This window comes from Gadus morhua, chromosome 7 (assembly GCF_902167405.1).
Source record: "Gadus morhua chromosome 7, gadMor3.0, whole genome shotgun sequence".
Classification (NCBI taxonomy): Eukaryota; Metazoa; Chordata; class Actinopteri; order Gadiformes; family Gadidae; genus Gadus; species Gadus morhua.
In genome coordinates this window covers 34,009,588-34,026,710 of record NC_044054.1, presented here as the reverse complement: position 1 = coordinate 34,026,710, position 17,123 = coordinate 34,009,588, and the positions used below count along the sequence as shown (strand labels likewise).

Genomic DNA, 17,123 nt, shown 5'->3' with positions numbered 1-17,123 from the left:
AAGATAGGGTAAGGATAAGGGTTAACCACACATGAAAGGGTTAGGGTTAACCACACAAGATAGGGTAAGGGTTAACCACACAAGATAAGGTAAGGGTAAGGGTTAACCACACATGATAGGGTTAACCACACAAGATAGGGTTAGGGTTAACCACACATGATAGGGTTAGGGTTAACCACACAAGATAGGGTAAGGGTTAACCACACATGATAGGGTTAACCACAAATTATAGGGTTAGGGTTAACCACACAAGATAGGGTTAGGGTTAACCACACAAGACAGGGTTAGGGTTAACCACACAAAATAGGGTTAGGGTTAACCAGACAAAATAGGGTTAGGGTTAACCACAAATGATAGGGCTAACCACACAAGATAGGGTTAGGGTTAGGGTTAACCACACATGTTAGGGTTAGAGTTAGGGCTAGGGTTAACCACACATGATTGGGTTAGGGTTAACCACAAAAGATTAATATAAAGACTGCAGCTATTGGACTACATGGAGGTTAGGGTTAGTCCGTGAGCAAGAAGCCTCTCAACTCAATATGGACATTGATCAACTCTGGGTAACGATGTCTGATAAATAACTTACCAATCAATATTAAGGAATAGAGTAATACAGACTCAGGATCTAGGTCTCCAAGTCCTTTCAAAGTGAGTTCTACTATACATCATAATTCATTAATAAGAGGGTAATAGCGGTGAGCTCACCCGTTGAAGTGGAGCTGGGCCAGTTTGAAGAGCTGGCGTCCCAGCTCCAGGCTCCGCCCCCCGTACTGAACCTCTGTGGCCACCGTACTGAGCTTCAGCTGGGTTGCAGCCCTCCTCCAATCACCTGCAGCACAACAAGGGGTTAACCGCATCACTGTTGAGAGGAGTCTCCAGTATGAGAGGACAGCTGGGCAGTAACCCCAACAGGTCTGAGTCTGCCCTCTAGTGGACGGACGAGCGTACCGCGGCTGTGTGTGAGCCAATGTGTTGTATATTCACATTGCAGTAGTTATACAAACACAAGATGGAGCAGGATAATGGTCCTACACTTGTACTTAAAGCACACCATATTTCATAACATTTGAAGGTTGCAACTCTTTTTTTCCACCTTCAAGGTAAAGGTCTCTACTTCTAAAGAGTTCTAGGGTTAGGGTTAGGGTTCTAGGGTTAGGGTTCAAAGGGTTAGGGTTCAAAGGGTTAGGGTTAGGACGGTGCTCTGACCCCGGGCAGCGTGAGCGCGGGCGCGGGCGTCCGCCAGCTCTCCCAGCAGGGGGTGGCTCTCAGAGAGCAGCGCTCCAGCGGAGTGGGAAGCGCTGTTCAGCAACACCAGGGCCTCGTCTGAGGAGACACACAACACCATACTGAACAACACAACACCATACTGAACAACACAACATCATACCAACATCACACTGAACACAACAACACACAACAGAACATAACACTGAACAACACAACATCAAACCAACATCACACTGAACACAACACACTGAACAACACAACACCATACTGAACAACACAACACTGAACAACACAACACCAACATCACACTGAACACAACACACTGAACAACACAACATCATACTGAACAACACAACAACACAACACTGAACAAAACACAACACAAAACCATACTGAACAACACAACATCATATTGAACAACACAACATCATACCAACATCACACTGAACACAACACACTGAACAACACAACATCATACTGAACAACACAACAACACAACACAAAACCATAATGAACAACACAACATCATACCAACATCACACTGAACACAACACACTGAACAACACAACATCATACTGAACAACACAACATCACACTGAACAAAACACAACACAAAACCATACTGAACAAAACAACATCATACTGAACAACACAACATCATACTGAACAACACATACTGAACAACACAACATCATACTGAACAACACAACATCATACTGAACAACACAACATCATACTGAACAACACAACATCATACTGAACACAACACCATACTGAACAACACAACATCATACTGAACAACACAACATCATACCAACATCACACTGAACACGAACACACTGAACAACACAACATCATACTGAACAACACAACATCATACTGAAAACAACACCATACTGAACAACACAACATCATACTGAACAACACAACATCATACCAACATCACACTGAACACAACACACTGAACAACACAACATCATACTGAACAAAACAACACACAACAGAACATAACACTGAACAACAGGAGGTGGTGGAGGTGGGGGTGGTGGAGGTGGACAGTGGGGGTGGACAGTTGGGGTGGAGATGGACAGTGGGGGTGGGGGTGGAGGTGGTGGACAGTGGGGGTGGTGGACAGTGGGGGTGGAGGTGGTGGAGGTGGACAGTGGGGGTGGAGGTGGTGGACAGTGGGGGTGGAGGTGGTGGACAGTGGGGGTGGGGGTGGAGGTGGTGGACAGTGGGGGTGGAGGTGGTGGACAGTGGGGGTGGGGGTGGTGGACAGTGGGGGTGGAGGTGGTGGACAGTGGGGGTGGAGGTGGAGGACAGTGGGGGTGGAGGTGGCTGACAGTGGGGGTGGAGGACAGTGGGGGTGGAGGTGGTGGACAGTGGGGGTGGAGGTGGTGGACAGTGGGGGTGGAGGTGGTGGACAGTGGGGGTGGAGGTGGAGGACAGTGGGGGTGGAGGTGGCTGACAGTGGGGGTGGAGGACAGTGGGGGTGGAGGTGGTGGACAGTGGGGGTGGTGGACAGTGGGGGTGGAGGTGGTGGACAGTGGGGGTGGAGGTGGAGGACAGTGGGGGTGGAGGTGGCTGACAGTGGGGGTGGAGGACAGTGGGGGTGGAGGTGGTGGACAGTGGGGGTGGTGGACAGTGGGGGTGGAGGTGGTGGACAGTGGGGGTGGAGGACAGTGGGGGTGGAGGTGGTGGACAGTGGGGGTGGAGGACAGTGGGGGTGGAGGACAGTGGGGGTGGAGGTGGTGGACAGTGGGGGTGGAGGACAGTGGGGGTGGAGGTGGTGGACAGTGGGGTTGGAGGTGGTGGACAGTGGGGGTGGAGGACAGTGGGGGTGGAGGTGGTGGACAGTGGGGGTGGAGGACAGTGGGGGTGGAGGACAGTGGGGGTGGGGGTGGACAGTGGGGGTGGAGGTGGTGGACAGTGGGGGTGGAGGTGGTGGACAGTGGGGGTGGAGGACAGTGGGGGTGGAGGTGGTGGACAGTGGGGGTGGAGGTGGTGGACAGTGGGGGTGAAGGTGGTGGACAGTGGGGGTGGAGGTGGTGGAGGTGGGGGTGGAGGCGGCACTCACCTGGCCGGTCTCCGTCCAGGTGCCCCCCAGCCGTCTCCAGGTGACCCTTGACCTCCTGCAGTCTGAGGCTCAGCTCAGAGCAGCAGGGGGCCCGGCCGCAGACCGCCCCCCCCCTCCCGTCCGCACAGATCTGAGGACCACAGTGGACCCAGTCACATGATGCATAACACAGGCTGAACAACAGCCAACATGAGCCTCTTTAAATAATATAATATATATTAAATAATATAATACAGTGAACCCCGACTCCGCAGTGAGGTGCAGTGTGGAGTCAAACCTGCAGGGGGCTCCTGCACACCTCACACTGGAGGCCCTGGAGCTCCGTGCCTCCGGACGGGCCTCCAGACAGGCCTCCAGACAGGCCTCCAGATGGGCCTCCAGAAGGGCCTCCAGATGGGCCTCCAGACGGGCCTCCGGGCAGACCTCCAGACGGGCCTCCAGGCTGCTGGGAGCAGGCGGCGCAGCCACAGTGGAAGTAGTACTGCGCCAGCAGGAGGCGCTGGCGCTCAGGGGTCTGCATTCTGCTGCTGTGAGGACCTGAAGGAGGACAGGAGGCTCTTAGTCGTGTTGTTCTGCGGCTCTAGCCCCTCCATGTGGTAACGGGTGGTTTGATTCAGAACTAATGACTGTTCTAAGAACTGTCCAGTACACCAGCAGACTGGCCCAGTGATCTCTATTGCTATCCCACCGCCCCCCACTGATCAGCCTTATCATACAGGTCCTGATGCTTAGTGATCCTTAGTGACTAACCCCCCCCCCCCCCCCCCCCCCCCGGCCCTCACCATAGCAGTGCAGGACCTCCTGTCCGGGAGCGATGTCCTCCGCCGCTCTGACTGCCAGTGTGACCCCTCCGGGGGGCCCTGCTGGCGGGGGGCTGAACTGCAGGCTGGTGTTGGGGCGGCAGCCGTGGTTGAGGAGGCTGAGGGCGGGGAACAGAGCGCTGGCGAGTTGGACCTCGTGCACGGCCTGAACCCTGGAGCCCCCGGCACCTGGAGGAGGAGAAGGACTGGAGGAAAGCTCTTCTGATGGACGTCCCTCTGAACAGGCGTGATGTGTCCAACAGTGTTCCCCTCTCACCCTCTGCGCCCAACCACCAACACCGAGGGCCCAACGACCAACACCGAGGGCCTAACGAGGGCCCTATGACCAACACCGAGGGCCCTATGACCAACACCGAGGGCCCAACGACCAACACCGAGGGCCCAACGACCAACACCGAGGGCCCTATGACCAACACCGAGGGCCCTATGACCAACACCGAGGGCCCTATGACCAACACCGAGGGCCCAACGACCAACACCGAGGGCCCTATGACCAACACCGAGGGCCCAACGACCAACACCGAGGGCCCAACGACCAACACCGAGTGTTACACATACACACACGCGCGCACACATTCATACATTCTTTTAAACACTCACTCGCGGAAAACCATGTTTTCTCACGATCAAATACTCATCAATCCTAAAAGTTATGAGCATGTACACGATGTCTGTGTCAAGAAAATATGTGTTTGCTGTACGGTGTTTGCAGATACATTGATCTAAAAGTACAACTTATTAACGCTGTATCAGCTGTTCTTTCCCTAATAATTTACCAAGAATGTGAGGCTAGGTAGATGAGAGAAGCAAAGTGTATGTGCGAGGTGCACAAGCAACATTATGCATGCGCCCTTAAAATAGCATCTGAACAACACTGACTTTAAACCAGGCATTTCCTGGTTTGTGGCGCAAGTGGTTTCTGAAACTGCAAGATAGCACCAGGGAACGTTTGCGCCAGAACACGCCTCCTCCTTTCGCCGAGCGAAAGGAGGCGTGATGTGTCCAACAGTGTTCCCCTCTCACCCTCTGCGCCCAACCACCAACACCGAGGGCCCAACGACCAACACCGAGGGCCTAACGACCAACACCGAGGGCCCTATGACCAACACCGAGGGCCCTATGACCAACACCGAGGGCCCTATGACCAACACCGAGGGCCCAACGACCAACACCGAGGGCCCAACGACCAACACCGAGGGCCCTATGACCAACACCGAGGGCCCTATGACCAACACCGAGGGCCCAACGACCAACACCGAGGGCCCTATGACCAACACCGAGGGCCCAACGACCAACACCGAGGGCCCAACGACCAACACCGAGGGCCCTATGACCAACACCGAGGGCCCAACGACCAACACCGAGGGCCCTATGACCAACACCGAGGGCCCAACGACCAACACCGAGGGCCCAACGACCAACACCGAGGGACCAACGACCAACACCGAGGGCCCTATGACCAACACCGAGGGCCCTATGACCAACACCGAGGGCCCAACGACCAACACCGAGGGCCCTATGCCCAACACCGAGGGCCCAACGACCAACACCGAGGGCCCTATGACCAACACCGAGGGCCCAACGACCAACACCGAGGGCCCTATGCCCAACACCGAGGGCCCAACGACCAACACCGAGGGCCCTATGACCAACACCGAGGGCCCTATGACCAACACCGAGGGCCCAACGACCAACACCGAGGGCCCTATGCCCAACACCGAGGGCCCAACGACCAACACCGAGGGCCCTATGACCAACACCGAGGGCCCAACGACCAACACCGAGGGCCCTATGCCCAACACCGAGGGCCCAACGACCAACACCGAGGGCCCTATGACCAACACCGAGGGCCCTATGACCAACACCGAGGGCCCAACGACCAACACCGAGGGCCCTATGACCAACAAGAGGGCCCAACGAACAACACCGAGGGCCCAACGACCAACACCGAGGGCCCTATGACCAACACCGAGGGCCCTATGACCAACACCGAGGTCCCTATGACCAACACCGAGGGCCCTATGACCAACACCGAGGGCCCAACGACCAACACCGAGGGCCCAACGACCAACACCGAGGGCCCTATGACCAACACCGAGGGCCCTATGACCAACACCGAGGGCCCTATGTTAACGCTCCGAAACGCAAGTGAGAAGCGCCAAGTGCAAGTAGCTCTGTGGGCGGTTCTATGGCGATGTCGCTAGTTTACCGGCGCGAAAAATGACTCTTGCGCCCGGAGCTAATCTAAAAAGGGTTGGTCTGAAGTAGCTGATTACCCGTAGGTGTGGTTTGGGCGTAACGTGCAACAAACCAATGAGAGTGCCAGCTCCCATCCCCTTTAAGAGCCATGAGCGCATTTGAATCTGACAAGTTGATATTTTGACAGCACGTCTGCAGTCTCCGATGAGACAGATGCACATGAATTACAAACTTCAAATGGCTCAGTTTATGGCTAAATAATATGGCCTAATTAACACATGGAATAAGGTTTTCTTCCAGAACTTCAGAAATACTGAGTCCTCAAATAAATGTTGACAAATTTTGGTGTTATTTAATGATATACGCGATACATTATAAACATTGTTTTCTTATCAGTATTGTATGCATTATCGTTATCAACTTGTGTTCCTGATATGCATGTGTACCCCCGTTAATATACATTGCCATGGACTGTATGATGCGTTACGTCTTTAGTTTGCGTGTATTTAAACAGATGGACGCACACACACGCGCCCACTCGAGTGTGCGCCCGCTCGAGTGTTACACATACACACACGCGCGCACACATTCATACATTCTTTTAAACACTCACTCGCGGAAAACCATGTTTTCTCACGATCAAATACTCATCAATCCTAAAAGTTATGAGCATGTACACGATGTCTGTGTCAAGAAAATATGTGTTTGCTGTACGGTGTTTGCAGATACATTGATCTAAAAGTACAACTTATTAACGCTGTATCAGCTGTTCTTTCCCTAATAATTTACCAAGAATGTGAGGCTAGGTAGATGAGAGAAGCAAAGTGTATGTGCGAGGTGCACAAGCAACATTATGCATGCGCCCTTAAAATAGCATCTGAACAACACTGACTTTAAACCAGGCATTTCCTGGTTTGTGGCGCAAGTGGTTTCTGAAACTGCAAGATAGCACCAGGGAACGTTTGCGCCAGAACACGCCTCCTCCTTTCGCCGAGCCGCCCCTGGGGGCACAAGATCATTCCCTAATTTACCGACACGTGGCGCAGGAGGGAAAAGAACGCTCTGCGCCAGTTGCAGACTAGCAACGATACATGCGCCAGTGATTATGTCAATTGCGCTGGATGCAAGATAGGGCCCCAAAAGAGTTAGGGTTAGGGGTTAGGGTTAACCCTAACCCAGGGGTCGGCAACCTATGGCACGCTTGCCACGGTTGGCACGCCGCAGAATAAACACTGGCACGGCACCTCAGTGTTACGATACTCCCTTTTTCTGTCCCGTTAAAATAAAGCAAAAAAAAGCCGTCTTTTGTCTGCCGGCACTAGGACCCGGAGGACACCACTGGATTTGATGTTGGAGTGTGGCCATTGGTCAGGTTGCAGCGGCAGAATTTCAGATCAAAGTGTTTGAAATTCAAGCGCACTGTCCGCTGTCTTCGTGCTGACATAAATTAATGACAGAGCGTGATATTGTGAACAATGGCAACACCCGCTGCAGCTAAAACTAGGCCATTCCAGTGCTGCTGGACACAAGAGTTTGGTTTTGTATTTGTGAAGGACCGTGCTGTGTGCACTTTATGCTGTGAGAATGTTGTGTGCAGAACGTCAAGTGTTAAGCGTCATTTTGAGACGAAGCACGAGAAGACCTTCAAAGACCAAGCAGACAAAGTAGAGTCAATCAAACGTGCTGTGTCCAGATATGAAAAACAGGCTAGCTCCTTCAAGGTTTTTACCACTGCTAAAGATCACGGGACAGAAGCAAGTTATCGCATTGCGCATTGCATTGCAAAGCATGGGAAGCCGTTTACAGATGGGAAATTTATTAAGGAGGCTTTCCTCAGTTGTTCAGATGCTCTTTTTGAAAGCTTGCCAAATAAAGAAACGATCAAGTCACGAATAAAGGACATTCCCACGTCAGCTAGAAGTGCTCAGCGACGTATTGATGAAATGGCTGAAAATGTCAGAGCTCAGCAAACAGCTGGATTAAAAGATGCTGCGGTATTTAGCATTGCACTTGATGAAAGTGTGGATGTGAATGACATCCCGCGTTTGGCAGTCATGGCAAGGTACTGTGATTCAACTGTCAGAGAGGAACTATGCTGCTTGAAGCCAATGCCTGACACTACAAAAGGTGAAGACGTAGCCAAGGCATTAATTTAACATTTTGAAGAACGAGGGATTAACATCAGAAAGGTGTTTGCAGTGACCACAGACGGCGCCCCCGCTATGGTTGGGAGACACAAGGGCGCTGTCAAACTGATAGAAGAAAAAGTCGGCCACCCCATCATGAAACTCCACTGCATAATACATCAGGAGAATCTGTGTGCAAAAATGTCAAATTCCGATCTCAATGAAGTTATGGCCACGGTGACCAAGATTATTAACTTCATAGTGAAGCGATCTGCACTGACGCATCGGCAGTTTCAGTCCCTGCTCGAGGAGCTGGACAGCGCATACACAGATCTGCCGCTCCACTCAGCAGTGAAATGGCTGAGTTGCGGAAAAGTTCTGGAGCGATTTGTCAGCTGTCTTGATGCTATCAAGGCCTTTCTGGCTGAAAAGGGCCAAAAGTATCCAGAACTGGAGGACGAGAAATGGATTGTGAAACTTATGTTTCTGGCGGACATTACGGGACATCTGAATGTGCTCAATCTCAGACTGCAAGGTGCAGGACAAACTGTTTTGGACATGTTTGAGACATGGACGGCTTTTGTCGGTAAGCTGGCAGTATTCTCAGATGACATTTCCACCTCCACATTCCGCTATTTCCGACACCTGAGAGAGCTGTCCTCCCTGCGCAACATCAACACCGCTGAAATAACCGCGTACATGCGTGTGCTGGAGGCGGAGTTCACAACGCGATTTGTCGATTTTAAAAGGTACGGACCAATGTTCTCGATGTTGATCAAGCCCGACAGCTTTGATGGACATGATTTGGATGCTACTCTGATCGACTGGATGGATACAGAGGACATGGAAATGCAGCTGATTGAGCTGAAGAGCTCAACACTGTGGGTGACCAAGTTTGCAGAGCTCAGAAAACTGTTGGAAGCCACACCAGTGAAAGATCACAGAGCCCACATCCTCATCTGCTGGACATCTGCACCTGAGAAATTCAGCTGTCTCCGGGGCATTGCACTGGCGCTGCTGTCAGTCTTCGGGTCAACATATCTCTGTGAGCAGGTGTTCTCACACATGAAACATGTGCTCAGCCCCACCCGCAGTCGGTTAACAACGGAGCACTCTGAGGCATGTTTGCTACTCAAAGTAACTAACTACAAGCCACAGATCACAGAGCTCAGTCAAGCAAAGCAGGGCCAGGGATCACACTGACTGTCTGGTAATCATTTGAACATTGGATGTTGCCTCAGCCTGCACTGGTTTGAGTTTAAATGTGTAGCTGTTTTTCAGTCTTTGAAATGTTGATGTGGCTATTTTGATATGATTACAGATACTGTTGTTGTTGAGAATCAAATTCCAGGTATATTGTAAATATTTTTGTATTTTGTGTCATAATTTATCTTTGCATTATTGTTGATAAAAGCCAGGGATCACAGCCAGGGTTCTGGTAGGCATCTGATAATTTGATGTTGCCTCAGCCTACACTAGTTTTAGTTTAAATGTGTAGCTGTTTTTCAGTCTTTGAATTATTGATGTGGCTATTTTGTTAAGAATACAGATACTGTTATTGTTGAGAATAAAATTCCAGGTATATTGGAAAAAAATTAAATTGTGACATAATTTAACTTTGCGTTATTGTTGATAATGGCACACTAGATGAGAAGAAAATTTCAAACTGGCACTCCATGTCACAAAGGTTGCCGACCCCTGCCCTAACCCCTAACCAACACCAGAAGAGGTAAGCTGCTCCTACCTTCAGCCTGGAGGACGCTGACCGCCTGCGCGTTACACCTCAGCTGCAGCATGTGCCTCAGAACTACACTACCCAGCAGCCAGTGCTCTGGGAGCCAGCCTGCGTCTTCTTGGCTGAGGTTCGTCCGAGGGGATCCGCCGCCGCCCCAAGAGGTGGGCGGCGGCCCCGCCCGCCTCAGCATCAGGAAGAGGGTCGCTATGGTGACCGCGCACAGGAAGCGTAGCTCGGGGCTCTGGCGACCCAGGTGATGGAGCAGGCGGTAGACGCTGACGTAGACGTCAGAAGGGTGGCCTTCGTCCGTGGCGGGCGAAGCGTCAACGGAGACGCCGCCCGGAAGCTTTGGTCCGTACGACTCCCGTTCCGTGACCGATTTCCGCGCCCTCTGGACATTCTCCCACCCCGCCTTCAGCGCCACCCGGAGCGCCAGCTGGGACATCAGCCCCGTCACGGCCAGCTCCGCTCCGACGGGGCACTCCCAGCGGTGGTGCTCCTCCCGGGCCCCTTGGCGGCAGGCCTCCGAGCAGTAGCGGCTGTAGCAGCAGCCCTCGCAGGGCAGTGCGCTCAGGGTCTCACGGAGACACCGGTGACATCGCCGGTCCTCCGTCCCGAAGGACGCCGCTTCCACCTGGTTCCTCCTCCCCGGCTTCCCTTTGAGGGCCTCGGTCCCGGGTACGAGGACGCAGCTGTAGGGCTGGTCTACCATGATCAGCCCCCCTGCTGCCACCCCTTCAGTGGCCACCAGATGTCTACCTTTTTCTGGGTGGAAGTAGACCGACACGCAGGGGGAGATCTGAGCACCGGGATCCCCACTAGCGACCACCCGGTGTTCAGATGGAGACGGGTCGTCGTGGGGGCCGTCCTTCCCCCCTGAGTCTTTAGGCTCCGCCCCCCCCCCCTCAGACAGCCGTCCCAGGCACTGCCCCCGCCGGCCCTCCAGCTTGGGCCTCAGGTGAGGAGGATAGCCGTGCTGCAGGGCGCTGGCCACGTCGGCCAGGGCCTCCTGGGAGTAGAGACCGGTCAGAAGAAAGATAATAGACAAGATATAGAATGATGATAACAGAGGAGATGAACCAGCTGAGCCAGAGGATGACACACAAACGTAAAGGAGCCATTTTCTACATCGTGCTCCACTCCATCAGGACTTCAAAGTCATTGTTAAGCATCTTAGAGTACCATATTAAGCACTATGTAAATGTCATTTATTATTATTATCAGTGATGGTTACTTAAAGGGGTGGTTCTGGATTTTGGACATCCGACCTCATTTCCAAGTGAGCCAGTGTGTTATTTATCATTGGAGACCGTTTCCAACACGTTTAATTCAGTCCTTCTAGTTGAGGGGATTGCTGGTGCTAGGCTAGCGTCTTACCCACTCCACAGTACACCCGAGGCAAATAAATCATAACGCCAGATTATCGATGTAAATGCCTTGGTTGGTAGAATAAGGATAGAAATAAAATGATATCCATGCATCGCAATGATCGCATTAAAGTTTGAGGGACTACAGGGGTTAATCTAAACCGGGAAAGAGGGGCGCTGCGCCTCCTTGTTTCAACCCAGCGCCTCCTTGTCGAAAATTTTAAATTACTTAAAATCTCCCGGAATGGAGAGCGAGCGAGCAAGACCGCGCACAGGAGACAGACGTGCTCCTAACCGCGTTCGCATCTGTGTAGCGAGCGCGCAGCACAACAGAAAGGGATCTAGAAACTGTGCATGAAGCAGTGTGCACGTGAGCCTCAGGCGCCTCCTGATTGGCCTGGATCGGTAAGTCAACCAATCAGTTTACAGTGTAGGCCAGCTTTTATCTCTTCTCCCGAACCAAATGTATCAGTTCAGTGAATCTGAGAGTGTCTGAGAAGAAAGAAAATATAGCGTTTGGTGACTTAGTTTACAGTAGCCGCGTTTACATGGCACATCTGATCCGCATAGATTTCTATGCGGCATAGATCTGTTCCTAAAATGTGTTCCGAATGTACTGTATACATGGCAGTAACAAAAGTGTCTGTTATGTGCACACTTGACACATCTCTGGACCGGCGGCGACATAATGGATATCTTATCACTATCGGGGATTTTAAATTTGATTTTAATGAAAGCACAGCAGGAGAGAGCTTTTCTCTGCCTGCTCCTTCAATTAAGAAGGAGGAGGACAGCGCAGCAACGTCAATTTCTCGTCAGATCTTTATATTTACCCTAAGCTCCGCCGCAAAAAAATAGGAATTTGGATGCGAGTCCGCAGCCAAGACTGGTGGGAGAGAGTGGTCTTACGGGAATTAGTGACCAAATCCTCGAAGGTCCAATTGCGCATTACTGCAGCTGCCATCTCTCTAAGTTAAGAAGTATTTTAACGTTCAGCCTGCAAAAGTACTAGTAGTAGCCTACTCATTTACAGTTATCTCGGACGCGCGCGGACACGTCATTAATAAACACCCATGTCCCGTCGCTTAGCAACCGGACACGCTTACCGGACTACTTTTACGGAGTGATAACAAAGACGTGAATCAGGCAATAAATCCACTTTCCTTGACAGCGGTGAGGTTCGGTGTGCTTAAAAGTACAGACGGAGCTCAGTGGACCTGCGAACTACTGCGGCTGCTCTAAGTTAAACCCCAATCTATTCGGAATAAGTGTATACATGGCGATTTAAAACGGACTACACCACCTATTCTATTCGGCATAGAATCTATGCCGAACAGATAATTGTATTCCGAATGAGGCGTATACATACCCATTTTCTGTTCCGCATAGAAATCTATGCGGAACAGATGTGTCCATGTAAACGCGGCTAGTGTTTTTAAAATGTCGTGCCGCGGGGTGAAGAAAAGCAAGGATTGTCTTGCAAATTTTCAAAAGCTCCGCACCGCGGAAGCCCCCCCCCCCACCCCCCCCCCCAACAACAATCCTCTGCCTAGGGCCCCCACACTCCCTAGAATCGCCCCTGCCCTCGCCATTGATGTTTTCCCCCTTGTGAATTTTTTCTAGAAAAACCCCTGGACTACTTTCTCAGCAGCAGCGGAATTTTCCTTTGCTTGGTCAAACTTAGCAGCCAATTCAATACAACAGAAAGTAAACAGAGAAGCGCACTCAAGTTGGGACATGGTAGGTGCCAACGTAATATCAGTCCGCCGCTGCCGTAGCCTGCTTCCAACTACAGGGAAGTATAAACGACTAACTATCCGCGAAGAATAGTTTTATTTTCATCATTATTCTATCAACACAAACATTTACATCGATAGTCTGGTGTTATAATTGATTTAACCTCGGGTGTAGAAACGCACTAGCTCACTTGGAAATGAGGTCCGATGTCCTAAATAAACTACCCCTTTAATTACTATTGGTACAAATTTGTGAAAAACATTGAAAATAAACTGACTGATACATAACTGTATTATACACTGAAACACCCTGAAAACAGATGTTCAGAGAGTCTTAATCATTCATCATTTACATTTACATTTAGGGCATTTAGCAGACGCTTTTATCCAAAGCGACTTACAATAAGTACATTTGTCATAAGAAGTGCATCAATATATCGCTGTCGGTACAGAAAGGAAGTTCATAGAACCAAGTGCAAGTACAACAATCGCTAGGCTAACCAATTCCCCGTGTTACAGCCACGATAGCAGTACTATCTACTATCTATTCAGACTCTCTGACCTGGTACCGCTGTAAATGGAAGAGCGACGCAGACCGGTTGGCATAGCACAGAGAGAGCTGCTCGGAACCCCGGGGGGAAGAACACACACCCTGCAACACAGAGACCACAGCAATGTAAACGGTGGAGCACTGAACACATACCCTGCAACACAGAGACCACAGCACTGTGAACGGTGTAGCACTGAACACACACCCTGCAACACAGAGACCACAGCACTGTGAACGGTGGAGCACTGAACACACACCCTGCAACACAGAGACCACAGCACTGTGAACGGTGGAGCACTGAACACACACCCTGCAACACAGAGACCACAGCACTGTGAACGGTGAAGCACTGAACACACACCCTGCAACACAGAGACCACAGCACTGTGAACGGTGAAGCACTGAACACAGTACTAGCAAAGTCATAACAGTCATAGTGTTTCTTACTATACTGTCCCATAGTACTGAACAGTCATAGTGTTTCTTTCTATACTGTCCCATAGTACTGAACAGTCAGTGTTTCTTTCTATACTGTCCCATAGTACTGAACAGTCAGTGTTTCTTTCTATACTGTCCCATAGTACTGAAAAGTCCTAGTGTTTCTTTCTATACTGTCCCATAGTACTGAACAGTCATAGTGTTTCTTTCTATGCTGTCCCATAGTACTGAAGATTCATAATGTTTCTTTCTATACTGTCCCATAGTACTGAACAGTCATAGTGATTCTTTCTATACTGTCCCATAGTACTGAAAAGTCCTAGTGTTTCGTTAAATACTGTCAGGAAGTAGAGCAACATGTACTTATTCATATTCCCTCTGTTAATGAAGTAGTCTCCTTAAAGTCAGTGGATATTTGAATGGCAATACAACGTTGGCAATAATATAAAATTAATGAATAAAGTAACAATACAATTAATGTGATTCCTGCACCATTTGACAGCTGTGTGCAGCTGTGAACTCATCCCAGTAGCGGTTCACCTGTGAGTAGTGTAGCGGCGGTGTAGCTGTTCACCTGTGAGTAGTGTAGCGGTGGTGTACCTGTGAGTAGTGTAGCGTGGTGTAGCGGGTCACCTGTGAGTAGTGTAGCGTGGTGTAGCGGGTCACCTGTGAGTAGTGTAGCGTGGTGTAGCGGGTCACCTGTGAGTAGTGTAGCGGTGGTGTAGAGGTCACCTGTGAGTAGTGTAGCGGCGGTGTAGCAGTTCACCTATGAGTAGTATAGCGGTTCACCTGTGAGTAGTGTAGCGGTGGTGTAGCGGGTGACCTGTGAGTAGTGTAGCGGTGGTGTAGCGGTTCACCTGTGAGTAGTGTAGCGGCGGTGTAGCTGTTCACCTGTGAGTAGTGTAGCGGGTCACCTGTGAATAGTGTAGCGGGTCACCTGTGAGTAGTGTAGCGTGGTGTAGCGGGTCACCTGTGAGTAGTGTAGCGGGTCACCTGTGAGTAGTGTAGCGGGTCACCTGTGAGTAGTGTAGCGTGGTGTAGCGGGTCACCTGTGAGTAGTGTAGCGTGGTGTAGCGGGTCACCTGTGAGTAGTGTAGCGTGGTGTAGCGGTTCACCTGTGAGTAGTGTAGCGTGGTGTAGCGGGTCACCTGTGAGTAGTGTAGCGGTGGTGTAGCGGTTCACCTGTGAGTAGTGTAGCGCAGCAGCTGTGTAGTCTCTGATCTGGAAGCTGCTGTTTCCACGCTCCCTGCAGAGGGCAGCTCGCGCTGCGTCCTTCTGCACCCGGTAACCCTTGGCGATCCCTTGCAGAACATCCACATCTTCTTCACTGCTGGAAGAAGCAGAAACCATTAACAGCATTCAGGAAATAACCAGTCCACTAAATCCCCAAACCACTGCTTTCTGCTTCTGCCTTGTTACCATCAGGACTCCTGGTGCTTTAAGTTACCTTTACACATAGCTCGATAATAATTACTGTCCCTATACATCACTACTTAATACTATACACACTATACAGTAAAGTGTCAATGTTAATGCTGTGATTAGGTGCTCAACAGAGCGAGAGGTTAAATATGATGTATATTATAATTATATAATATTATAAAACGATATGTAAATAGATCAGTGCATGTTTGGCGTTAAGAGAGTTCATCCAAATAACATGTGTGCTGCTTGCGAGTTAAAGCAGGGTTACTACAGAAAATAGTTTAGTTGATGCACTTTATCCGATGTGAAGCTTACTAGCCACTCAATAGATAATGACACTGAGAGAAGCAGCGATGACATCCATCCTCATCACACCAGTCTCCTCACGGTGTCATCACATCCCATCTGTCTCCTCACGTTGTCATCACAACCCATCAGTCTCCCTCACGTTGTCATCACATCCCATCAGTCTCCTCACGTTGTCTGTTCAGCAGCGAACTTGAAGACAGCGTCGATGTCCTGCAGGGATGTGAACCTCCGCCGGTCCCCAGGAGAAAGTCCTCTCCACCGCTGGGCAACATGCTCCTGCCACGGAACACGTGGAATGTCCATCCTGAAGCGTATAGAGAGAGAGATATATCGATATGTATGTATATATCTTAATAAGCTCTTATAATGAACTACTCAATGAGTAACTTCTAACAGCGTCAAGTGTAAAATCAGGAAGTGATTTACAGTCTCGCACAACCGTCAAACTAATGTATAAAAGCCATTAATAATAATACGGTTATAATTTTGGTCTTCAGAGTAAAAGCCGCTTCGTCTTTAGCCCCGTCCTGTTCAACGCCCGAGTCGCTACTTACTACTTTCCGACTACTACTTTGAAGAACCATTTATTACATCCCGGAAGTGTAGTTCTGCTCCTGATAGTTGAGCCGACGAAATCATCACAAACAGAAACACGATCAAGCCACAAGGGGGCGATAGAGGTGTGTGTTAGATATTAAACACTTATATTATCTTATAGTATGTGTCATGAGAGAGTTATATTATATTAAAGTATTTGTTGATATTAAACACTTCTATTATATTATAGTATGTGTTATATATTAAAGACTTCTATTATATTACAGTGTGTGTTAGATATTAAAGAGTTATATTATATTATAGTATGTGTTACAGATTAAAGACTTTGAATATATTACTGTATGAGTCAGATTTTAAACACTTGTATTATATTATAGTATGGGTTAGATATTAAAGAGTTCTATTATATTATAGTTTGCGTAAGATATTAAACACTTCTATTATATTATAGTATGTGTTAGATATTAAAGACTTATTTTTTGTTATTGTATGTGTTAGATATTAAAGTATTCGATTATGTTATAGTATGTGTAAGATATTAAAGATTGATAT

General features: G+C 49.7%; 1 protein-coding gene across 6 annotated transcripts in view; it reads right to left on the bottom strand.

Moving 5' to 3' along the window:
• The window catches only part of smyd4 (SET and MYND domain containing 4), a 16,938-nt gene extending 278 nt beyond the window's left edge, over positions 1–16,660 (bottom strand). The window contains exons 1-10 of one of the 6 annotated variants that reach the window (XM_030361603.1): positions 16,568–16,660; positions 16,183–16,317; positions 15,462–15,609; positions 13,854–13,943; positions 10,198–11,197; positions 4,090–4,296; positions 3,585–3,844; positions 3,308–3,437; positions 1,210–1,326; positions 709–832 (exon numbers count right to left, since the gene is read on the bottom strand). In XM_030361603.1, coding sequence (XP_030217463.1) covers positions 709–832; positions 1,210–1,326; positions 3,308–3,437; positions 3,585–3,844; positions 4,090–4,296; positions 10,198–11,197; positions 13,854–13,943; positions 15,462–15,609; positions 16,183–16,316 — 2,210 coding nt within the window. In that variant the 5' untranslated portion in view covers position 16,317; positions 16,568–16,660. The other 5 variants (XM_030361606.1, XM_030361604.1, XM_030361602.1 and 2 more) reach the window with 5 other exon arrangements.
• Positions 16,661–17,123: the final 463 nt, after the last annotated feature.